The 26688-nt window shown below is 39.3% G+C and overlaps 1 protein-coding gene and 1 long non-coding RNA gene across 3 annotated transcripts in view; one reads left to right on the top strand and one right to left on the bottom strand.

Moving 5' to 3' along the window:
• apba1a (amyloid beta (A4) precursor protein-binding, family A, member 1a) overlaps nt 1–26688 on the bottom strand; it is an 82284-nt gene that overhangs the window by 23046 nt on the left and 32550 nt on the right. For both annotated transcript variants that reach the window (XM_042420721.1, XM_042420722.1), the window contains exons 2-5: nt 18610–18716; nt 14971–16651; nt 2188–2286; nt 2026–2065 (exon numbers count right to left, since the gene is read on the bottom strand). In XM_042420721.1, the coding sequence (XP_042276655.1) occupies nt 2026–2065; nt 2188–2286; nt 14971–16551 (1720 nt within the window). In that variant the 5' untranslated portion in view covers nt 16552–16651; nt 18610–18716. The remainder of the gene's footprint in view (nt 1–2025; nt 2066–2187; nt 2287–14970; nt 16652–18609; nt 18717–26688) is intronic.
• On the top strand, nt 24–907 carry LOC121903567. The gene is made up of 2 exons (XR_006098068.1): nt 24–644; nt 724–907. It is a non-coding gene; the product is annotated as an uncharacterized LOC121903567 (long non-coding RNA).

The following is a 26688-nucleotide window of genomic DNA, read 5'->3' as shown; positions in this document are numbered from 1 at the left end:
CGACCTGTGTGCTGGTATTTGACATGTGTTTTTTTTCTTCTGAAAACAAATAATTTTTAAAATATTTGTATGAAACAAATATTCATAAAACACCCAATATTTGTGCTTATCAGCTGGTAGAACTTACAACACTAAATTTTTTGTGTTAAGGGGCCATGACTTGTGTTCGTCTGTTGCAGTTGTTAGTTTTATGTGTGAGAAAACCTTTCCAAAGCAAGCAAATAACTTTGTCTTTGCAGAAGAAATAAATAAAGCCTCTGGTGTTGGTTTGGGTACTCAGTTCAGTCAGATCGGCTCTGATATCGCAGGTATGGGCCGGGTTCGGGTCTTGCTTTTAGGCCCCTGCAGGACCCTATTCTGGACTTAAGTATTTAGTTTATAGTAAAATATCCATAGAATTAGGTTAGAAATGTCATGGTGACGTTTGTTTTGGTGTTTGGTTTTGTGTTTGGGGTTTTTCTGTGTTTTCTTTTCCCCCCTCCCTCTTTCTGTTTCTCTCCCTGGCGGTGTGTGTGCAGCTGAGGGTGTGGCTGGCTGAGCGGGGCCTTCACTACGAGGCACACCTGGTGCTCATCAGTCATCACTCCTGCCATAAAAGCCTGGTCAAGACACCACTCCTGTGCCAGATTATCCCGTTGCAGTCGGTAACTATGAGTCCCTGATGAGTTTTCCTTTTTTGTTATTTCGAGTATGGACTAACCTGAGTTTTCTTCCTGTGTATAGTTTTCCGGTGTGCCTCGCCTGCAGTCTCCAGTGCTACTGTTTTTCTCGTGCTCAGCCTCGGTGGATCTCCTGGTCAATTTGCCAACTCACCTGCGACGCCAGCCAGCCCTCAGCCACCACCTCCAGCCTCTTGCCTTTTTTTCATTGAGATATTATTCTTTCAATAAACTACCCAAGAACTGTCCTTGCCTCTGTCTTTGCATTTTGGGATTGTAAAGGTAATGAAAGACCAAAGGGTTGGCTTATCATTTTAACGTGCAGAGTTGTGCAAGGATGATCATTTGCTTTGTTAATGTGTGCATGTCCTTGCAAGAAGGAATATGTTTTAGGAGGCCCATTCCTCTCTTTCCATTCTTGTTTAGGCTCAGATAAGGTAACATCCTGGGTCTTGGAGTAAACAGGACAGGTTAAGGGGTCAAAGGCCACATATAGGTTCGGGCTTTTGCCTTCCTGTGTCCTTGGGAGATGTGGTTCTTATCGAGCATACATGGGCATGTAAATGTATACACCGTGGCTGTTTGCCATTAGTTGTAATCCACAAGTTTGTATGATTTGACCAATCATAGATCTTTTCTCCGTTCCTTCTCTCACTATAATAGAATAGGTTTGCTCTTTGTTCGGTGAGACGAACTGATGCAAATCTTTGTCTTCTGTCTCCTTATTGTACAATAATATTTTTTAATCTTCAACCCAGCAGTGTTTTGTGTATTATTTCATATGTGTGTTTAGTGTTCTCAGACAATTTCCACAACAGGATCCAAACACCAAAACTTAAAACATAACAAGAAACACATGGTTTAGCGATTTCCATCTCTGATTTATCATATAGTGTACAGAAACTACAGTCTGCGTGTCCAGGAAAAATCTCTGGCCTTCAGTATTTAGCTGGAAGCATTATTACCATAAAATTAAGAAAAAAATAGATGTTTTTGCATTTAACAGCTCTTGGTTATTACAGAGAAACTACCATATGAGTTTCCATGTATGAAATCACAGCATGTGAACTAGAATTCTGACAGCTATTTTCTTGTAAATGTAAAAGTATTAAACTGAAATTGCCCTGTAAGTATTGTGGAAACATGAAACTAATATCATCTTATTTTTGTGAGCACATTATCCTATTATTACCTTTCTATTTGCCTTCAGTAACAGCTGTATTACCCTGTAATCACCCTGTTGGTCCAAGATAATGCTTGTATTTATAACATATTTATTTTACTTTGAATATTGTAAAATTAAAAATATATAATAATATCTTTAATGAAAGAGTGAGTGTTCCTGTAACTATCTTGAAGTACTCACCTTCTACATATGTGGGAAATGATGCAAGGCTTCTCCTGGACTATTAACAAAAAGAGAGGAGAATGTTAGGATTTCTCCAAACAATACTTCAACTTGATGAGTAAAAGCGAAAACTGAGGACAGTGCGTGAAATGCAGATAAATAGTGAAAAGTTGAACACACCTCTTTACTGGAGGGAGAGGATTCAAAGCTGTCATCCTGCAGCAGATGTCTGCTGGATGATTCTGCTCCAAGAGGAGAGGGTGAGCCTGAACCAGGAGACTGCAGAAAGAACAGGGGGAGAAAGCAGGGTACATTCTGTAAGGTGTAATTGTTATATCAGAATCAAGCAGCACTATCTTTATTTATTTATGTATTTATTGGCACCATGTACAGTGTTAAACATAAATGTTACCATTTGATATACTGTACCAGAGTTAGCTTATGGCTAATTTTCATCTGCAGTCCCCTCTGCAGGTCACAATTAAAACATATAACAGAATAATAACAAACAGTACGAAGCAAAGAACACACAGGACACATAATATAAAATACAAAGCTACACACAATAGCACATCCCATACACCTACAATGTTAACTAGAAATTAATAATGTAAGCTTGTCAAATTAAAAGCAGGATTATTTGTGTTCATGAGAAGACCATTAGATAAAATGTAGAGTCAGAGGTAACAGAACTGAGCAGTTTTTAGCAGACTTTTTAATTTGGTTTTAAATGTACTGATGGAACTGCAGCTCTTCATATCATCAGGTAGGATGTTCCACTGAGTTGTGACTTTCACAGGGAACGCTGACTGTGCAAATGCAGTGCAATGAAATGGTATGGTACAATCTCATATAGAGGTTATTCTGGAGGATCTAATAGAACTTACTGAGTGAGTATACAGAAAGTCACATAGTGGAGGAGGGGCCAAACCATTTAAAATTGTATAAACTAGGCACAAATTTGAGAATAATCTAAAATTCTCAAATCTCAGTAATTTTGATGCTCACATGTACCCACAATGCTGTAGAATCACCTAGGTTGGGAGAGCATGTTTTGGAGCGACATCACAGACTTTTTTCTGCTCTCTGGTCAGCATTCACACTCACAGCCAGCTCATCAGTTCAACTCTGCTGTTTACTCACTCCGTCTTATGCGGAAGCCTTTTCTGGGCTTCACTCTGATGACAGCTATATGTGAGTGTCCTGATGCATGAGTGTCTAAAGCCTGTGTTCTCCAAAGGTTCTGTAAACAGTCCTGCTTGAAAGTTTGTGAACCCTTTAGCATTTGCTCTACTTCTTCATAAATATGACCTAAAGCGTGATCAGGTATTTACATAAGTCCTAAAACTAGATAAAGTGAACCCAATTAAACAAATGACAAAAAAAAATGTTTTCATTTATTTATTGAGGAAAATGTTACTTACTTATTAATAATGTTAACGTTAATAATGCTACTTACATATTTGTGTGAGGCAAAAGTATGTGAACCCTTGCTTTCAGACCAAACCTTTCCAGTAATTGTTTTATCAGCCCTGTACATCAGCTTGGAGGAATTTTAGCCCATTCCTCTTTACAGAACAGTCTCAACTCAGGGATGTTGGTGGGCTCCTTTGCATGAACTGCCCGCTTCAGGTCCTTCCAAAGCATTTCTATAGGATTAAGGTCAGGACTTTGACTCTGCCATTCCAAAATCTTTCTTCTGCTCAAACCATTCTTTGGTAGAGCGACTTGTGTGTTTAGGGTTATCATCTTACTGCATGACCCACTTTCTGTTGAGCTTCAGTTCGCAGACAGATATCTTGACATTTTCCTATAGAATGTGCTGGTACAACTCAGAACTCATAGCTGCTTCAATGATTGTAAGCTGTCCTGGTCCAGAGATACTGGTCCTGGTCCATGATACTGCCACCAACATGTTTCACAGAAGGGTTAAGGTTCTTATGCTGGAATGCAATGTTTGCTCATCACCAAACATAACGCTTCTCATTCAAGCTGAAAAGTTCGATTTTGGTCTCATCCAGCCACAGAACATTTTTCCAATCACCTCTTGGCTTCTCCATGTGGTCTTGAGCAAACCGTAGACGGCAGCAATGTCCTTTTTGGAGAGAAGTGGCATTTTTCCTTGCAACTCTGCCATGCGCACCATTGATGTTCAATGTTCTCCTGATGGTGGACTCATGAACATTGACTGTAGCCACTGCAAGAGAGGCCTTTAGTTTCCTTGACGTTACCATGGAGTTTCTTGTGGCCTCCCAGAGTATTACACGCCTGCTCTTGGTGTGGTCTTTGTTGTTTGGCCACTTCTGAGGAGGGTAACAATGGTGTTGGACACGACAATTTGTACACGATCTAGACGCAAGGAGGTGAGATCCATCATGGCGGCGCCCGGTCACTGAGAAAAAACAAACAGCTTGGCTATTTGACTTCTTTCTGACACTTTTCTTTCCATTTTTCATCACAATAATCAACACATCAGTCTGTAAAAACACAACCGGAACGCATCTTCTTTTTTTGCACACTGGAGGAATTACCAGACCTGGAAACATTCATCGATCACTATTACGACCAGTGCAAAATGGATACAACTCCCGTTGTAACTCCCCAAAACAATCATGTTAAAGGTATACAGTCCGCAACGGTAAACCATAAAATAAGTTTATATGCAGATGACATCTTACTCTACCTTCAGATCCCACTAGTCTCACTACAAGAAACCATGAACCTATTCGCTAAGCTCTCTGAAATTTCAAATTACTCAATTAACTGGTCAAAATCAACACTGCTACCACTTTCCATAAAGAGATGGAATCCAGCAGCTCTACCACCACTAATCCCCTCCTGCACAGACACCATAAGATATCTAGGCATTAATATTTCCCCCAGACTATCGAGCTTGTACACTTGAATTTCAGTCAACTTATCAAAACAATAGAAGATGACACAAACAGATGGATGTATCTACCAATTTCACTAATCGGAAGAATAGCAATCACCAGGGTGACAATACTACCAAAAATAAACTACCTTTTCTCAATGATCCCAGTATGCCCACCTCTCACATGGTTCAACTCTCTAGATTCAACAATGACAAAATTTTACTGGAAAAATAAAAAACCTAGAATTAAACTGACCACTTTACAATCACCCAAAAATACTGGAGGACTCGATGCACCAAACTTTTTAAACTACTTCCTGGCTAACCAACTACAGATTATAACCAAATGGATCCATCCCACAGAACAATCCTCTCCCTGGCTAGACATTGAACAACAACATTGGAAAGAACTGGATATATCCACCCTGCCATTTATTAGCACCGCCATAAAATGTTATATACATAACTGCTTTAACAACATAACCATAGCCACTGCCCTGACAGCCTGGAAGGGAGCTCACAAAATCATGCACTTAACACACAAACTGTGTAAATACACACCAATATGGAAAGACCCAGATTTCGTTCTAGACAAAAAAACACTTAACTTCCCTGCTTGGACAGACAGAGGAACTTCGACACATAATCCAAAACTCAGACTGCAAATCCTTCTTTCAGTATCTAAAACTCAAATCAGCCATAACACATAAGATCGACTTAAAACAAGACAACATCCAATCATCCGCACTAGCAGAAGAAATAATAAAGCTCACTACACCTCATAAAATCCTCTCCAAATTGTACAAACTTCTTAACACTGGCCTGAAATATCTTTACCTACCATAAAATGGGAAAAAGATCTATCCATATCGCTAGATAACGACTCCTGAGCCAAAATCTGCACTAATACATTCCCTATGACAAATAAACCCAACCTCCAACTCATACAGTACAAGATCAACCACAGAACACAAATCACACTCAAAAAAATGCACCAAATGGGTCTCTCAGACTCAGGTAACTTCCTACTCTGCCCCCCTAACACTTCTGGAAAGAAATCACTGACAAACTGTCTCTTATATTGAACTGCCAGATTCCACTCTCCCCATCACTCTGCTTGTTAGGTGATTTATCATCAATTACACTCCCCAATCACAGCATAAAAACAACACTCATTGCTCTCACTGTCACCAAGAAGACCATCCTCTTTAACTGGAAAAGCAGAAAAAAACTTAAGTGTTTCTTTTTTTTTTTTTTTTGCTTACTCCTTCTCTCTTCTTACTATATATATATATTTTTTTCTTTACTGTTATCACTATTACTATTTCATTTATTTTTATTATTATTGTCATCATCACCATAATAAAAAGCGTCCTTTTTAATTAATAAACTCACACACACATAAACACACAAACACACCACTATTCCTGTGATTTCTGCTCTTTTTACTATTAGTATTATTATAATCGTTTCTATAATAACACAATGGCAGTATTATCTTTCATCTTTGTATTTCTTTCAATTTTCTCATTTTATTACTATGATTATTACCATTATCATTATTATTATCATTATTAATATTATTGTTTATTTATTCATTTATTATTTTTATTAATATAGATATATATAATTTTTTCTCTTTTTTCACACTGTTGTTGTGTTTTATTTATTTTCTTAACCATTTTCAGTTCTTTTTTTTTGGCTGTGAATTTTACACTTAGGATGTTACTTTATTATTATCTCTTTCGGTGAGGCTTTTTTTTTTTTGCTTTTTCTTCTTCTTTTTCTCCCTTTCCTCTCTTCCACAGATTAATTAGCTTTTGTTTTTTATTTTTTATTTATTTATTTATTTTTTAAATATTTTTCTTTTTTATTATCATTTAGTGTTATTGTCACTGTCCCTATGGTACTACTGTTCACTGCTACCTTCAATTTGCACACAATCTGCCTTACAATCGACTGGTAGAGTCCAAACTCTTTAGAAATGGTTTTGAAACCCTTTCCAGCCTGGTGAGCATCAGCAACTCTTCTTCTAAGGTCCTCAGAAATCTCCTTTGTTTGAGCCATGACATACTTCCACAAACCTGTGTTGTGAAGGTCAGACAATCAAAGAAGAAAATCTGAGTCTTCTTTGATTGTGAAGACTCAGATTTCTCTCTTTAAATAAGGCAGGGCCTCTCAGACTCACACTTACTTGTCATCCCATTGATTGAAACACCCAACTCTAATTTCCCCTTCAAATAAATTGCAAATTCTAAAGGGTTCACAAACTTTCAAGCAGCACTGTATACTACACTGAGAGTCTGTATATGCAGGTGTGTCCTCACTAGTGCAGACATTCGGTTGTGCATCTCAGGTCTCCACAGACCATTGTGCACATGAGTAGAAGACAAAATTTATGTCATGTTGACATGGAAAGTATACTTTCATAGAGTTTTATGTTTTATTAGTAGACATCAATCATAATACCATATATCATTTATACCTGCACTAATCTATACTATTATATTAAAAAATTCATCAAATGACTGTGTGTGACTCGTAATCACTAACCTACAGAAATTGTCACCAATTGTGCAGTTCCTCTCAGCTCTATGGAGTTTTTAAGCAGGTTTCAGATTTTTACGGCCAAAACAACAAGCTGGTTTTATAGCTAATATTCTTTTGGTCAGACTTTTCTCAAACTGTTCCTCAAATGAGGAAGAGCTACACCACAGACCTCAAGGTCAGCGGTGCACAATTTTGATCCTGGAGTCATTTGAGATTAATCTACAGAGACTAATGTCCACCTAAACAAGACCTCTGGAGACCAAGTTATCCTTCCATTTGATACTGAAATACTTGTTTCAGTTTAGTGTTTCAGTTCTGTGAATTAAGATGTTGACAAGAGCTACAGAGCACAACACGAGCCATGCAGGCATGGCTAGCAGATAAGCTAATAGCATCAGCAGGTGCCACGGATGTCCAAGCAGCAATAAGTATGGTAAATGAAGTGGGAGCTACTGTGCTATATGTCCGTAATGCTAAACCCATTGTTGATATCTACAATTGATCGTAGATATACTACTGGCAGGCTTGCAGAATGATACAAACACACAGCCATATAAGACTTCAAACGGAGATGGACGGCATTAATTGTGCATCAAACAATGTGGAGGTGTAAAAGACACCTTCGAGTCTATTTACATTTACAGCCAAAAGAAGGCAGGAAGACCAAAGGCCCAGAACAAAAAACAGGAGCACAGTCACACACCCACGAAAATAGCATTAGTTGCACAACAGAATTCATTATATCTTTTTTTGAGTCCGAATGTGTCAGACAGCAAAATGGAAATACACAAGCTGTGATGAGGTGAGTTGAAAGAGTACGCTGACGCACCAACTGGACAAATTGCTCCTCACAGGAAAAACATCACAACATATCACCTCTGTGTGAGATGGGGCGCAGCACATGTCATAACACAGAAACAGAGCAGCAGGAAACATCTTGTAGATTACAGCTGTCACAGTTGGCTGGGACACTCATGGTTTTCGTATATCTTGTGTAAATTGTTCCACTATAACTGTCCTGGATGAATTTGAGAGTTATCATAGTGACGGTAAAACATTTTCTTTTTTTATGGATAGAGATAGTGGAGACAGACAGGAAACATAGGAAAAGGGATGACATGCAACAAAAGTCCCTGGAAAGCTGGAGTGAGTTAGTGTAGATTTTATTTGTCCATATTTTAAAGGTGTCTCTCTCTGGTATTCCTTCCACCACCCCAATACAACTGATGGGAAGGGAATTTCATTTATGGTGTCCAGAGCCTTCATAAATTACAGTTTAAAAAATCTCTCTTCTTGCAGCACAAGATTTCAAAAACTGAAACTATCTGCTTATACCACTAGAGGGAGAATACATGTTTGTTAATTTGGTGAATCAATCCTTTTAAAGGGCCTGTTGATATCCTGCCTGAGGAAATCATGTCAATGAACTGAGATTGATGATGAGATGAGATTTAAGTCAATTAAATAATCAGAGTAAACCTACAGGAGCCTGGAGTGGCTCCGGTTGCTAATAAAAGATTTTGAGATAACTTTAAATAAAATAATAATAATTTTAAAAAAAATCAAGTACATTATCTGAAAAAGAAAAATGCCTTCACACTTCACTTAATGAGTCTGTAAGTATCTAATTATTTCCTAGGATGTATCCTGGAAAGAATTATTTTATTTGGTACTAATTATAGGAAAAAATGTTACTAAGTTCCGACATTTAGTTATATTGGGTTTATACTGCTCCATTTAAACTCTAATAAATATTATTTTATTGTTAAATTATTATTATATTAACTTTATCTACATTCAAATGCATGCTTAGCTGTGGACACATTTCACATTTTTTCATCTTCTTCATCCATCTCTTGTGTTCTAACTAACGTTGCACTAGTAATTAGTATCTAGACATGGACCAATTGAACATTGTCTCTATTTTATCTATAATCGGTCCAAATAACAAACATCAGCTCCTTCATACTTAGCATCAGTCATGTTTTGGCCCAACCTTCATCAAGCACTTATGGTGTACCAACACATACTGTGGCCACTCATTAAATTTACCATTTGTTGGACTACATGTGTGCAAAGATCACTTTTCTGGTATGACTCCCTGTATTAAGATTTTAATGACAAAGCTATTTCCAGGAAACAACTTTTTACTTTATATTCCACTACATTATAGCTTTAGTTACTGGTGACTTTGCAGATTTTACATACAAAACATATTATCAACAAATAAAATATGTTGAATTGTTATAGAATTGTTATAGATAACCCAACAATATATAAAGCAGACCAAGTGCAACATGCATTAAAATGCTGCTTCCATGTTAATGCATCAGTGATAATAATATAATTAGAAAATATACTGTATAACAATAAAACATATGTATAGGTAAAATTCTGCATTATGAGTTCTTTTACTTTTGAAACTGTGTGAACATTATGCTGATAATACTTCTGCACTTTTACTTGAGCAATGTTTTAAATGAAGGATTTTTAGTGGTAACTGAGTATTCTCCATTTACTTCAGGAAAGGATTTGAATACTTCTTCCACGACTGTCATTATCTGAGACTAACAGGCTTCTATACTTCATGGTCTATTCAAATGGGTTCATCATGTAGTCATTTCCCAGTCATGAGCGCCATTTACATTTACATTTATACTAATTAAATAATGATCATGACACAACGGTTTGGTATCTCAAGATAACAAAATATTTCATTTATTATTGAGGAATCCTTAAACATTTTCAAGATGACATACATAAATATTAGCCAACACAGCAGGGCTTTGAAATGAGACTTTTGGTCTAATAAAAACATATTTTTGTGTGAATTCCTCTGCAATCTACACATCACAAGATCCACCAACAAATTTGACTGTACTCGTTAGACCATCAATTGGACATAGCAAGACAAAGATCATGATAAACCCTTTAAACTGTCCAAACCTCATCTTCATCATGTTGGTCAGACTGCTGTGTCTGCTCGGCTTGTTCCTCCTCAAGCTTCTCGACATGATACATCCAAAAGTTTTCCATGGCTGTCAGACAGTGCACAAACCAACCCAGCTGAACTTCAGCAAGTGTCCCAGATGAATGCCGGCTTGTAGACAAACGTAACAGCAGTGTCTACAGTGAGTCAGCTGCTCAGGTGACACCCAGGTATCAGATTCATCATGGAATCAACAGGCTGTGTCTGTCTGCCGGCCTGGATTTACTCTGTTGACAGTGTGATGTCATTTTATCTTCATTCATCAAATTCATTTGCAGTACATTGTGGGCACTTCATTTAAATGTAATATTAAAAAGAAAGTAAGTAAGTGTTATTCAAACACACAGTTTGCAGGTATGTTCTGTTCATGGTGATGCCAACACGAAAACAGCCTCCTGTTACTGGATCCTCACTGAATTATTTAACTTGTCATACCCTTTACCTTTCTCTCTCACCCATACTGAATAAATCATTGACGGGAAAGAGGGGGAGAGGCAACAGGAGGTAGGGGGGTGGGAGTAGGAGAAAAATAACACATGACTGTTATTTCTATTCACGCCAAGAACGATGTTTGGATTAATCACCATGAAAGATCCAGCACACAGCAAAGGAAAGTCATCTGAGACAGAGCAGTTCTTTACAGGGCTGTCTGATGTTAATCAGAGGTTGTTGGTTTCAAATCCTGGATATCTGTTTACCACTTAGGTGCTGCAGTGCTTGGTTCCTAACCTTTTTGACTAATGGCCTGTTAAAATGAAGCTACTTGCGACCCCTTCACACAGGTTGTTTATGTGTGTGAGGTCTGAGCAGTTTCACCAGAGTGATGGGTTCATTTAAACCCTTCTTATAGGGGTAACGCTTTTACTTTAAGTCCCCATATTTAGTATTTGTAAGCAGTATATAAACTTTTAATAAATTATTTATAACACACCATAATGTAGTTGTAAGCAGATAAGGACATTTTACGTGTTTATTAATGTACGGTATTTGTCAACAATTAAAACTTCTCCTTTGATGACATTTTACATTATTACAGCTGTCATTCATTATCTGTTTATACAGCAGCATTCACTTATGGGTGCCCACAGGAGGAGTTGTTGTTGACTAATACATTAATAGACACTTATAACTGCTAACAGCTACATTATAGTATGTTATAAACCATGTATTTAATGTTTGTACACTGCTTATTAATGCTAAATAGGGTATAATAAAGTATTGTTACCCTTGGGGGCCTGAATTGTTAAATAATCTCATATTTCACAATAAAAAAGAAAAGATTAGAGGAAAATTAATCAACTTGAGACCCCTTGGCTGGCCTTCAATTTGGGAACCACTGGTGATATGTGATGTCAGCCCAACATGTGACAGGCTAATATAACATACATACAGGGTAACATATAATCTGTGTTTAAAACAGTTGTTTCAACTGTTTTGCATTTGTCTTCATTGTTTTAAAAAACATTGGCCTGATATGTCTATTTACTCCATATTTTCTCAATAGCAAGTGATTCTTTCTCTCATTTGAGTCTTCATTGATAGATTTTTTAAAACATTTTCTGTATGATTATTTTCATTTAAGGTTATGAAGATTATTTCCAGTTTGGATTTGACACTGTCCAATCTTCCCCTCTCCCCTATTTGAAAAGAAAAAGCCCAAATAATTATTTTGCATTTGCTGTCCAGTATTTTATGTCCAGTTTCTATTGAATTCTATGGATCTTGAGATAAATTGTTTTTCTCATCTGAGAGGTGTCATTTATCAGTTACTGATGGCATATTTGTCTCATGAGCTTACCATTTTTTATTGTTTCTCACAGCCTTTGGCTCCCATATAAAGATGACAATGTTCTATTTTGTGTGTTTAGTGCCTAATGTTACATTATTAATAAACCTAATGTTGATAGTGTATTACTTTCTTTTGCAAAAAGATGTAAGAAGTAAAATTAGCTAACAAGAGCTGAATGGTGATAGGTGGTGATATTCACTTCAATATGGTCTGTTTTCTTGGAACCAGTAGTGTGTGTGTGTGTGTGTGTATGCATTTTTCTATCCTTATTGGGACTGTTTCTGATATAAACACAAACCTTATTGGGACCTATACTCCTCATGGGGACCAAAGCGCAGTCCTAATGTGGCAAAATGTCATTTCTGAGGTCCTGGTTAAGGTGAATTCAGGTTAGGTTAAGGTTAGGGTTAGGCATGAGTTGGTTAGGGTTAGGGTTAGGGTTAGGCTGTACAAAATGAATGGAGTCAGTGCAAGATCCTAATGAGGATGCTTTTCTTCTTGAGTGACTTCATTTGGTTAATATTTCAAACAGTCGCTCATTCTTGTGCTAACACAAATCTCCTATTCTTTCTCTCTGTGGGGTTTACAGACTGTGTAGCAGGCTTCATGCCAGCTATTGTTGGCATCTTCACGGAAATGACTATCTTTGTAGTAGTATTTACTCTACACACAAAGAGGGACATAGAAAGAAGCATATGTCAGTTTCTGTTGTCTTTGAAAACAATGTGTTGTTCATTAGCCCATGGACTGCCACACTCAGAAATGCAGAGAAATCAATATAGCATGTAAAAGCACACAAAAAGAGTCTGTATAAAGGACTGAATAAACGTGTTCTGTCTCTGCATTGAACTACTGTACACTTCAAAAAGATAATGCTAGGTACGATACTGCAAATTGATTTCATTCATATTCTTGAATTTCATTCATTTGCTTGCTTTCACAAGTGTTTGTGTGTGGTTTTCAAAAATATTCAGACATGGCAACGGTGTTGCTATAATGGAAGCTCTACCAGGGCGCAGGCTCCTAGCACTCAAATCCCTGATGATCACGTTCATATTTTTAACAGCAACACCATCCACACTGTGTCCACACTAAGGGGACACTACTGTAATGTGTATTATTAGCAATTTCACACTTTTAAATGTTGTATCTTTGGTCCAATCATTTTTTAATAATTGTGGTTGTAATATTCTGTTTACATTGAATAAATATTGACTGTATCATTTCTTAAGGCTGTGAGACGTTTATGATTTGTGCATACACATGGTCTAAGGCAGTTTTAAATTTGTTTGCAGAGTAAGAACAAATTCAGGTAAGAACATATTGATGAATCCCGGAAATTTAGCTTAAAACGTTTGTACGTATGGTTTAAGCACAGATTTGTGTGTACATACTGCTTATCTCTCTCAGAGAGTAGTTCTGAGAGAGAAGAAAGAGATTCAAAATGTAATCGCTGTTATTACTCTTTTGAACCCGTGCCCACATTCTTTAGGGCCAAGCAACATGTCAAACTGCAGCGGTGTGGCTCACTGACATGTTTGTAATAGTTTTTGGACAACAAACAGTTGATTGTTAGTTTGGCTCTGCACATGAGATGTTGACAATAAGAAAAATATAGAAAATCGCCAGCCTTGTTCTTTAACTCTAATGGTATTTAACTACACACATACTGTGGTATAGGTTTCATTTGTCCAGGCTTTGAGATATACTGTATGTCTCTGAGATTTCTGTTACAGCCTCAATAAATTGAACAAGTCTCTGTACACCTGAATATATGACAGGTGCATCAGAGGAAAGCAAAACTTGAATAATAAAAATTAGAAAACTCCAGCAGACTGTCACGCTTACTGCTGGAATATTTATTGGTTTCCAATGTTTCATTCTCTTCAACCCTCATCAGGGATATACCTGATAAAAGCAGAAAATGGTTGTGCCTCCAACTCAATACAATGGAGAATAATGGAATTTAATTTGTGTTGTTCACAACAATGAAAAACACAGCGTTAACAGTTTTCATAAGATCCATTTCTTTGGAAAAAAAAGTAGCTTTAAATAGAGACAGTACACCATCTCAGAGACAGATATCTCAATTCTGGGCAAATAAAACTGAACAATGTGCATGGTTAGATACCAGGGAAATGTGGGGTTTTTTTTCTTTTCTTTTTTGTAATTTGTGTAAATCAACCATTTATATTCTCTAAAAAGGAAAAAATGAAAAATCTAAAAGCACGGACACTACACATAATTTAAAATGTCTTGATGTTCTGTGTGTTCATCTGCAAATTAATCCAGGGAAGGGCAGCAAAATATAGATAATAGATTAAAATGTACTGTGAGTACTGTCCCAGACAATTACTGTATAACACCATGTCTACACAGGCTGCGTAATGAAAGCAGCATGTCAGCAGCCCTGCATCAGAATCTACACAGGATGTCTTCAGCCACAGTGTGACTGTGTACTTGTGTAGTCGACATGTCAGCATACCTTTCAGTTCACCTCATAACATCTTGTGTGTTAGGCCATATTCAGACCGAATCAGGCGGTGCAGCGTTCAGCCGCAGGGCTGAGTGGAGGTGTGTGGGGTTGTGGGTGTGAAAAGTTGACTCTGGCTCAATTTTCCGGCCGCAGTCCGGTGCGGTGCCGCAGTGGCCAAAATGGCTGCAGCCGAAACGCATTACCCCCATTCAAATGAATGGGAGGACTGGCGTCACCTTACCCAATACAAATCAATCAATAATAATCTGAATTTCTGTACTTACATCTCCCCCCAGTGTTGGTTGCAGGTCACACTCAGCAGTGGGGCTCAGGTCATGTCTCATTACCCAAATGGGCTCCTTGGGCTCATCAGGTGTGTAAGGAGATCTCACCGTTCGGGTCTTAACCTCCTCTATGGCCTCCTTAATGTCCTTGATGGCCAGAGATATAGCGTCCCGCTTCTCCTGACTGTTCCTCACTGCCACCGGCTCTTCTGAAGGGCTGACAGCCTGTTTTCTGGCTGGCTTCCCTCGGTTGGCAGCTTTGTGGTTTTTGTCAGAGTCAGTTTGGGACTCAGGTTGGGATTTTTCTTCTCCCTGCGGTAGTTCATTTTCTTCATCAATGGTGTCTTCCGCAGCACGCTGGAGACTCTGAGAGCTAAGGCTTTCTTTCACATCGGCCACAATGTTGTTAATGTCCTCCTCCTGGTCACAGCTGTCGGCACGTGGGTACGGTGCGAACTCAGCCTCTTTCTCTGGACTGTCTGACTCGCCGTCTGAGCGTTCGTCGTAGTGGCGAAGACGGGAGCCCACCGCCTCCTGCTGATGGTAGTCTCCACCTCCCACCTGGCCCTCTAACAGATGAAAGCCAGCCCTCCTCTGCTGGAGAGACTCTGTGTCCTCAGCCCCATCTGCAGCAGAAGAAACTGACGTGGGAGCATCACAGATCTCCTCATAAACATGCTCAGAGAGTGAGTAAATGTCATATGGCTCAGAATATGCTTCGTCTGCAAGTCCTGCATCTAAACTCTCCAAGCTCTGACCAGCTGAGACGTCACCCCTTCCTCCAGAGTGGCCGAATGGTTGAGTGTAGACATAGTTGGAATAGCCAGTGTTCAGCATCTCCTCGGCATCATCCTGTCTCTGGGGGTTTTGGATGTCAGGTAGAGGCTCATGTGGCAGGGGTGGGGGCTGAGGAGGATAGTTAGGATGTGGATGGAGATGTTGCTGTTCAGCCTCAGCGCTCTCAGTGTACCCCTCTGCCTCGGGCCGTAGCTGGACTTCATAGTTCCCAGCCTCGTCCTCTGCCTCTGGCTGCCCCTCGGGTTCCAGAGACATCATCACCAGGCCGTCATCTCCCTCAGCCCGGTCTGTGTGGGTATGGAAACCGCTCTCAGTGCTTGCTGAGCGGGCCAGCACTGAATCGTCCCTCTCTCGTTCATCCTCGTGGGTCATGTCTGTGTGGTGTTGCTTCTCCTGTTGCTGTGCTAAGTGTTGTGCTCTCTCTGCTTCTCTCTGCTGTCTCTGTCTGTGCCTCTGCTGCTGGGCTCTGATGCGGGCCTCACTGTCGCCCTGTCTGCGGTAACGTGTCACTGCGGCTCGGGGAATGGGATGGGGCTGCAGAGACTGTGGAGACTGAGCTCCATGTTGCATCTGCATGTCTTGCTCCTCCTGTGGCCTGCGCTGCGGAGGTCCCCTGGCTCTGCTGCCAGCACCTCCTCCTGCCGGGGTCTCACAGCGTCTGTAGCGTTTTTCCTGGTTGCTGTGGTTACGAGATCGGCTGCTGTGGTTGTTGTGGCGATGGCGAGAGGGAGCGTCAGCCTCCTCCATCACCTCCTGGCCAAGCTCCGTCTCCTGGGGGTTCATGGTTCTGGTTGGTCCAACGATGTCAGAGAATGGTTTTAGTAGTCCATCATCAGCAGGAGCCTCTAATATGCCAGGGCAAACAAGGGCTGCTGGGAAGAGACTGAAAGAAGAAGACAGAAAGGGGGAAATCTGAGTAAACAAAGAGGGAGAGATATGACAGAAATGCACTTTTTTTTTGAATGAATGAATGAATATTTTATTTGTCATACATTATAAGGAATAAAACTTAACAATTTGTGCGGGTATGCAACTGAGAAAAACATCTTCATACATGTTTACACTAATCCATTTCACACAATAAAGATTCACATCATCAGTGACTGAAAAAGGAATGGGCTGAAGCCCAAGGCTTATTTTTACCTATCCTATACAATCCATAAGATGACCCACTTTTAAGTTTCTGGTCAGAAACAGGCACAGAAAAATTCTTCTCTGTGTTCTTGCACAGATGAAAAGTAGGTGGTACTGGATACTTGGTGACATGAGCAGAGTGCATAGTGCAACATGGCTAATGGGTTTATGATCATTTCATCTGTTTTCAACTATCAAGCTCTCCATTCCCTTAAAGATTAGCACTGTCAAGACAATTTGTTACTGGTTGATGGCACAAATTAGAGTTCACCAAAGTTGAAAGATTTGTGCAGATTTACTTCACCACTGCAAGAGCAAATCACAGAGCTCTTAGCTATTTTAAATGCTGGTGGCGCCAGGCTTTAGAGATGCACTATGTAAGATTTAATCAGAATTTAATTTCAACAGTTATCAACAGACTGTTGCATGCTCTAGGAGTATCATGAGATGTTACGCAAGGAGGTGAGTCAGGTCACTGAGAAAAACAAACGGATCCTTGACTATTTGACTTCTTTTGGATACTTTTCTTTCTATTACTAACAACAAAGTAACCCACATCTCAGTCTGTAAACCACAACCGTAAATGCATTTTTTCATGCACTGGAGGAGCACAGGAGCAGACCTGGAAGCATTCATCAACCACCATTACAACCAGTACAAAATAGATAAAACTCCTGGCACCCCTCAGCAAGATACGGCACAGCCTTGTAAAAGGGAGAAGACATCATCCACAGATACAGACGATCTATAGATAACAGAAATCGAGGTCAGTGTCGCACAATCCATCAATAAAAAACTTGACTTACTGGTTTAACTTCATGAAGACATAAAAGAGCTTCGCTCAAGCCTGGAATTCGCCCGCAAATACATTGAATAATTAGAACAGTCCCAACAACTCCCCCCAAACCTCTGTCAAAACACTCAGAGAAAAAATGGACTCGGCGATAAAAGAAAACAAACCAATGAAAGAAACCATATTGATCATTCAAACCAGAAGCATGCACGGCAACCTCTTTTCCAGTATCCCCAAACACCCATCTGACAATCCTGAAATACTGATAAAGGACTTCATGAAAACCCGAATCAAACTCCCACCCAACACCGTAAATCAGATCACTTTCCACTGTGTTCACCGTCTTGGTTCTTGCACTAACAAATCACCCCAACCGATCATCGCCAAACAGGAATATTTCAAACACAGCTCATTAAAAGCAAATTAAAGGAACTCAAAGGCACAAAATACGGACTCAATGACCAATTCCAACATCATCATATGCAAAGCAGCTCAGCACTCCTCTTTCTCTCTGAAGTTTATATTTCTGTATGATGTTCCAAAGTTCTTGTTAAATGTTGTTATTGGATCCATTACATGCCTTCTAGTTTGTCACTTCTTTGTTTCCCACCAAAACTTTAATTTGATAATCCTGTACTTTCATCTAATTTCATAATTGTTTTCACCCTTAATTACCTTTTTGGTTTTGCACCATTATTGTCCTATTACAGAGATTCAATCAATAATTCTTGTCATGATTACTAACGTATCACCATGTTGATATTTCTGTAATTAACATGACATGAACCAGATATTATATTGTTGTTACAAAATGTCATCCTGTGATTATCTTGTTGTTACCAAGCAGTAATGTAAAGTGCTACCTTTTCATATGACCGTATCATTAAATGAAAGTTTGCTGGGCACTCACTCACCGTCTTGTATCAGATAGCACTGAACTTGTATTGGTCTTATTAGCAGCAGTAATATAAAAGTATTTGGTGGCTTCTCTCGGCACACACAGGGAGGAAGATCAGCCCACCTTCAACAGAGAGACAAGAAAACAATGTAAATTAACAGACCTTCGCACCTTGCACACGTTGGAAGGAGCAACAACTGTGCTATCACTACTGTAGATCTATATACATGGCTCTTAATTTTCAGGATTATCTGAAACTGTTTGAATAGGTAAAATATTATTTTTGGTGTGCAGTACATGGTGCTGGATATGACCTATTAGATAATGTGTATACATTTGGTGAACTATGTGTCATTAGGCCTCAATTCTTGTTGCATGTAGGCAATACTACATAAGTGAAATATTAATGCAGCAATACATTTACTAGAAGGCAACTGACATGGAAATACATTTTGCATGTAGGAAATGACTATAACTTCCTGTGTCCACCCTGTGGCGCTAGAGAACACCCACTAATTATACGTCATGTTGCTGTATATCATGCGTAGACCACACCATGTAAAGTTCAAGATTCAAGATTCTAGATTTAGTTTATTGTCATTTTCTTGTGTATTTGCATACACAAAAAAACAAAATGCTGTTCCTCCCAGCCCACAGCAGTGTAACAGAAAGGATAAAGAAAGTACATGTCTCAGTTGGATGTAGACAGCTCTTGCATGTCAACGAGTGACCGACACTGATGGAGGAGTTGTATAATCCATTTTGCTGTCCAGAGAACATTGGGCAGCATGATTGTTGGAACTGCCGGTTTGTATGGGTTAACAGTAAGCCTAGCTTGCACTCCTCCATGCTTGCCCTGCCTCCACATCCTGTCGCACTACTTTCGATGTTTCCTCTCCAGTGCAGCTCCAGGCAAGGCCTTGGTCTTCTTTGGGCCCACTGGGCATAGCAGACCAAGAACACTCAGCTGATTTAGCTCCCAGCCAGTATTTCTTGTGTTATGAATGTCCAAAACAAACTGACGATCATAGACATATTTCCCTTGCACTCCACACGATGACACAAATGTAGACGTATACATTGACAAAGATACTGCATAGTCAGAACTAGAAGAGGCCACTGCAAACGTCGTCGTACCACCATCACACCAGTTCATGGACAGAGAGAGAGAGTGAGAGAGAGGGATAGAGAGAGAGAGAGAGAGAGAGAGAGAGAGAGAGAGAGAGAGAGAGAGAGAGAGAGAGAGAGAGAGAGAGAATACCATCAACAAGGACCCCTTCATTTCTCTTCTTATCTTCACAAAATAACTCTTCTCTTAGCTTCCTCAGTGCAGTTTCTCCTTTGGAAGGTTGGAAGGTACAAAGTTTCATGAGTTTTCACACATCCTAAAGGCCTCAAACATGTTCGTAAAATGAAAATAGATGCACAAAATCCAGAATTGAAAAAATATGTATTATTTCGAGAATGACAAGAACAATGAACCCACCAAATTTCATACACATCAAAGAAACTTTGTTCAAAAATGGCCCTGCGTTTGGGGGTGCTGTGGAGCCCATTGGCAACACCCAAGCCCAGTCACTACAGAATTTTGCAATTTTCACCAGTTCCTACATGTGTGCCAATTTTCATGAGTTTTTGAACATCCTAAACCACTCAAAAATGCAATGGCGTACTAGAAAAAAAAAAAAAAAGTTCACACAGGAGCTGTTATTATTCAGATGTGACCTTTGGATAGTGATGAAATGAAAGTGTCTGCTAACACAAGCAGCCAGTGTGAGATTTGTTTGCAGCCTAATTTACACTAACAATTATGTATTTTTTTGATTCTCTGTGTCCCCACTCCCCCACCTTCTTCTCTCTCTCTCAACCCAACCGGTCAAAGCAGATGGCCGCCCACCTAAAACCGGGTTCTGCTTGAGGTTTCTTCCTGTTAAAGGGGGGGGTTTTCCTTACCGCTGTCGCCAAGTGCTGCTCATGGGGGAATTGTTGGGTCTCTCTCTCTGTAAATTAAAGATTATGGTCTAGACCTGCTCCATGTGAAAAATGCCCTGAGATGACTTTTGTTGTAATTTGGCGCTATATAAATAAAATTGAATTGAATTGAATTACTTACATTTACTTTTTTACACTACAATCATTTTCAGGTTTATGTAATGATCAATCTGTATATATATTATACAGTTTATACTATATATTGTGTTTTGAGACATTCATATTAGTAAGAGAAAAATCTCCATACATCAGCAAATCTCATGTTTGGAGTCAAACCAACAATGACGTGATCTATTAACAAGTATTGTGTGTGTATTCAAAGCCTGATGCATCTTATTCCTCAGTGCTGTAGACCTTTGTTGTTGTCCAAAAACTCTTAAAAGCATGTCAGTGAGCCACACAACTGCACTGGGTGACATGTTCCTTTATCATTAAGAGTTTGGTTACATTAGTGTGTTTAGAAATGGCTCCAAAGAGTAATAACATCAAGTTATCATTGTCTTGTTGTGCTACCTGGCAAAGTGGATAAAGAACTCACAACACATTGCACTTTGTCTTTTGCTTATTGTTTTTGGTTTATTATTATTTCTTTAATTTGCACATGTGATGACAATGTCCAGATTCTAGCTATATACACACATGTTTAAATCAATGTTAATGAGAATGATGGGCAGTGACTGGATCAGAAAATAAGTAACCCAGACTAGAACACACTCAGTCCAACTAGGTCCGACCAGTCCTTACGGTAGTAATAGCAGTCATTATGGGCAAATCATATTTTTCATATTTCAATCAACAATCATAATGTGTGTTCACCCTAACTTCCATACTTTTCCAGATCTTGAAATCATTCAATCAGAATTACAGACTTTTCAGACTTTCAAAATGTGAGCAAAGTAGTTGTGATGTCACCCTTAAAATTGGACTTTCAATGACCACAGAGAAATTTTCCACTTTCAGCAGACAAGTGTGAAAGTTAGTGTCAGTGTCAAACTCTGCACATACATCATTCTGCACAGTGAAGCTCAAACATCGAATCGTAGGAACAAGATGAAAAACATATTTTTGATTGGAGGGGGACTTTAAGGTAAAGGAAAGAAACTGGTTTGGATGAAATATTGCAGGAGTCAACAGATCATGTTATGCTTCAAGTCCATATTGAAATTTCAGTATTAAACCAAGACCATGAACTTTCCCTTTCCTTAACCAAGAGCTTTAAATTGCCAAAACATAACCATAAAAACAAAACTAGCTTTAAGCTACGTGTCTTCGGGAATCAACTCAGAATCGATTGTCCACTAAATAAATAGAGAGGGGGCAGTATTTAGTCCACTGAACTGCAGGAAACCTAACTGGCATGTAAACTAACTGATCTTGATGAAGGTCTGTCTGACAAACAAAAAAGCAGAGAAAAGTGAGAGTACACAGATTTTATATTTCAAAAAGTGAACATTCATTTGGAAGCACCTTCCAGTCTTCTGCCTGTATGAAAACGATGAAAGCCAACAGTCATTTACCAACCAACGCACAGTAAATTGGTGTGTGTGTTCTGCAGTGAAGAGGCCACTAATGCACTGTGTTTTTACTAATGATGTGTCTCCAGCAGTAGAGAGCAGCATCTCTGCTGCACTGTACTGGGGAGAAGCCATCATTATCTAAAACTCTGTACAGCTGCAGGGTTGCAGGACATGAAACAGAAGATGAAGCCACTTATTTTCTTCACAGGTTGATGTTTTGTAGTCGAAGTGCTGCAGTGTCAGTGTATGTTGGTCAGCCACTCTCGTTTGTTAGTGCTGGAGTTTGCTGCTCCACTCCACTAATGGTCATGGTCGGTCTCTGAGTGATGGGGTACCAAGTATTCACTAAACACTCAACTTTGTATCACAAAGCTAATAATTAGGCTAACAAATCCAATGTGCCCTAAGGTTTCCCTCTTTTGAAGCTGAACTACAAGATAACTTGTACAGTGCTTGCTGTACACCGTCCAGGTGCTGCACCACCTCCAGAGTTGAGTTCCAACTTTTTGTTTCTTTATTACAAAAACACATTTCCGGCATTTGTGAATCAATTCAGAATCATAGAAGAAATACATTTTTTCAGCCATCCCTACTTCAATACCTTATTGTAGGGAAACAAACTTTTTTTCCTACAATAAGGAAAGGAAAAAGGAAAAATAATTGCAGATATGTTACATATCAATATTTAGTGACTTTGCAGATATGTTTATTAACAGTTTCCCCAAGCTGATAAAAAACAATCTCTACAGCATTATGTTTCTTTCAATAAATACTTGATGCTGCAAATTAGTCGCATATAATTCTAATTGTCAGGAGACCAGGTTAATATAGAAGGCCACTCGATGTCCTACGTTTTATGATTTGTGGTCCACTTAAGTATAATTCTCCTGTTGTATTTATATGAAGACTTCTGATTATTATCATATTATTATTATTATTATAATACAGGTGTGAATTGTGGCAGCTTATAATACAGCTCTACTGATGTTTAGGCATGCCATTTCACATCTCACATTGAGATTTGTTGCATCTCAACGTTGATCTCCTCTGACAGAGCACCATCATGTGGTGACATGTACTTAGCTCAGCAGCAAACATAAAAAGATGTTACTGTTTTCTAGGCATGGTGTTGATTGGCAGATTGTTACACTTCCTCTCCCCTCTCTCTCACTGTCAGAACACAGGCAGTGGCAGGAATGCTGGTTGTCATGGAAACGGATGGGTAATTGCTCTTTGTGGGATGGCAGATGTGGAGGTGACCTCTCCAGGGGGCAGCGGTGTTCTCCCAATTCCACCTCCATGGCTGTCACTGTGTGCCCTTTACCATCTACCATAAAAGTGTTGATGGGAGAGTCAGGGTGAAAGAGAGATTTTCACATCGATATTATTTGTATCGTAAATCGTTCAATCTTTGGAGCTGCTTTGGCACCATTTATGACTTTTCTAGATGTGAGGAAATGTTTCTTTTAAGTGGGAAATTAATCTTTGCACCTCTGATAATTTTAAAAAGGTGTTTCTCTCTCTCAATGCATATGCAAATATCAAGGTCTGCCTTTTAAGAACTGTTAGATAGAATAGAAAAAAGGTTTGAGGTTCTGCAGTTTATTTATCTGTCCGGTTCTTCTGTGTGCAATATGACGATATATATTGCGTGACAATAGAAAAACGTCTATTGTTTCATATTATGCTCTATTGTTTATTTGGTTGTGACGCAAATCATACTCTTTATGTCTGTCCATCTTTTGCGCGGATTACATTGATAAATGACTCTTCTTGGCTTTTTACTTGCAAAACTTTTATTGCACTTACAGCAACATAATGAGTTTAGTTGTCGTCAACTCTCCACCGCTGTCTCTCTCCTCTGCTGCGCTACACACACGGAGGGCTCAGCCCTGCCCATGCTGAGAGAGAGCAGAGAAGCAGCGAGACAGCAACCAAAAATGATAGCAAATCACAGTAGACACTTTCTTTATTTATGATATTTACCAAATTTATGTGCACTTGTTTAATTTAAGTTCAGTCTGACAATCTCTGCTGTGTTTTGCTTTTATCTATGCTCGCTCTTCTCTCTGCTGTTCACCACAGGTGGGGCTGAGCCCTCCGTGTGTGTGCTGAACACACAGGTGAGACAGTGGTAGCTGTATTTTTGAACTTTGGACAGAGGAAGGCTAACTATTTTATTCTGCTTCTAGTCTTTATGCTAAGCCAGGCTAACTTTGTCCTGACTCCAGCTCTGTACTGAACACACAGACATGAGATGATATCCATCTGAACATCTCCCTCTTCAGAGGGAAAGCAAATAATAAATCAAGCAAACAGTTCAACATTCCCAAAATGTTGAACTACTCCATGACAGAGTGCCCATCGTTCCCTGAGGAGGCTCCAGGGGATCCTCACAAAATAATGTCACAACAAAAATGAACTAAATAATAGTACGATCAAGAAATATTACAGTGAACCCTGGCATAATTTTCTAGTATAACTGTATGTAAAGAAGAAAACATACACACTACAACATACACAGCTTTCTAGGCAAAGAAACTGTCTACTCACTTACAGGCCACTGTGACATTACTGTGTTTCTTGGGATGTCCAGTCATGTGCATTTACTATGCCTATGAGTGAGACAGTTTTTATTGATCTACTCTGCCCATTTCCCTCTTCATTGTCTTTTCAGCTCTCTGCATCCTCCCATCCTGCACCCTTCTGACTCGGTCAGGGCAGCAAGTCTGTAATGTCACCATGGGATTCACAGCCAGTTGTCGAAAACACACTGTATACACATACTACAAGAAATGAATCACCACCAATGACCAAGGAAAACATTCACATCTAACACAAGAGACAGAGGGTACCATCTCCCTCCATATATAACACATTATAATTAGGTGATGATGACACCAGTGCCAGCTCCACTGGCTGATGAAGACCGTGATGAGGGGTGAGAGCCCCAAAAAGCTAGTAAGTGGCCCTTGAGTTGAATTGATTTTGTCACACAGCAAACATTAACTTCAAAAGGCCCCTTTTGACCTGATTCTTCCTGATTTAAACTCACCAGTGATCCTTCACTACACTAGACTGACATAGTTCATCAAAAAGCAACAACTTGATATCATTACGTCAGCATGACAGGGTACAACACTAACACTGTGTTTGAGAAGGACCACACAGCCCTTCATGCGCTAATGAATGAAGAGAGTAGTAGTGACCCTTGTCTCTATGTTACTCCAGATATGCTCTTGAGTGTTGCCTCAGCTAATGTCCATTCATCAATATTACAACAAAGTCTGTGAGTCAACAAGTCGCCCACAATATGATACAATCATAATGTTTCGCCCACAATTAAAGCCCGACCAACATAGATATCTGAAAAAAATGATGTACAGATGTATTGGTTGATATTCTTTTCTAACATAAACACATTTTTTTGAGAAAAACCTCTTAAACCCATAAATAAATCAAATTGGGACAGAAATATGTAGTGAGCAGGACATTTTACAGTGCTCTCTGTGGTGGACAAATGATGAGTGTTTTACATTTAGCCCTTTTTAAACAAACCAAACTCAGTCCCCTTAAAGTGGACTAAAAAGTGGACCAACAGAAAAAGGACTCAATTCTTTTTGCACACCTAGCTAATTCTCATACCACCACTATCGACATCCCAATGGTAATTAACAGAAGTATAAAAACTATGCTTCAAACATTAGCTCTTTTTGGTGGCGTTCTTTGTGTCAAACAGGCATGTTAACTTGACAATTAAGTTTGACTCAGATGCTCACTCTATTTATGTTAACAGATCATGCTGGACAAAACCAAGGTCTCACTTTGGTGGGAGATCACATGTGCCTGGAATTTCAGAAAGGGCAGGGACTCATCCTCTACTCCTGCCAGCACTTGAGACTTTAGCGGCATAGACTCAATACAGGATACCTTTGACAGTGGACCACTGTGTTGCTGTTACATTATGGAGGCTCTCCACTAACACAGAATACCGTTCTATCTCACACCTCTTCGGTATAGGCCTCTCCACTGCCTGCATGATAACCCAAGATACAGTCTCCACCATTGCACGTGTACTGAAGTCACATTCATCAAAACCCTAAGAGGGACTGATTTAAGGGATATTGTTAATGGATTTAGGTATAAATGGGGTTTTCCCCAGTGTACTTGTGCTATTGATGGCACACACATGCCCAACATAGCTCCACAAGTCAACAAAGCAGATTATTACAATTGTAAGGGCCATTATTCAGTAATACTGCAGGCTGTAGTAGATAAACTACTAAAAGTACATGATGCAAGAGTGTTTGCAAACTCTATACTTTTCCAGAAAGGATGGACTGAGGAATTCCAGGGGGTTAGTGTTCCCTTATCAATAATAGCTGATGCAGCATATCCACTGGTGCCGTGGGTCCAGAAACCATATCCTGATGGACAGGGCATAACACAAGACCAGCAACAGTTTAATTACAAACTGAGTCTTGCAAGAATGTGTGTCGAAGGGGATTTTGGCAGACTTAAAGCTTGCTGGTGTTGCTTACTCAAAATAAATGATCACAATGTCAAGATTATTAATCAGGTGGTGA

Source organism: Thunnus maccoyii, chromosome 9 (genome assembly GCF_910596095.1).
Source record: "Thunnus maccoyii chromosome 9, fThuMac1.1, whole genome shotgun sequence".
Lineage (NCBI taxonomy): Eukaryota > Metazoa > Chordata > Actinopteri > Scombriformes > Scombridae > Thunnus > Thunnus maccoyii.
The sequence above is the reverse complement of the archived record's forward strand: the minus strand, read 5'-3'. Positions and strand labels throughout refer to the sequence as shown.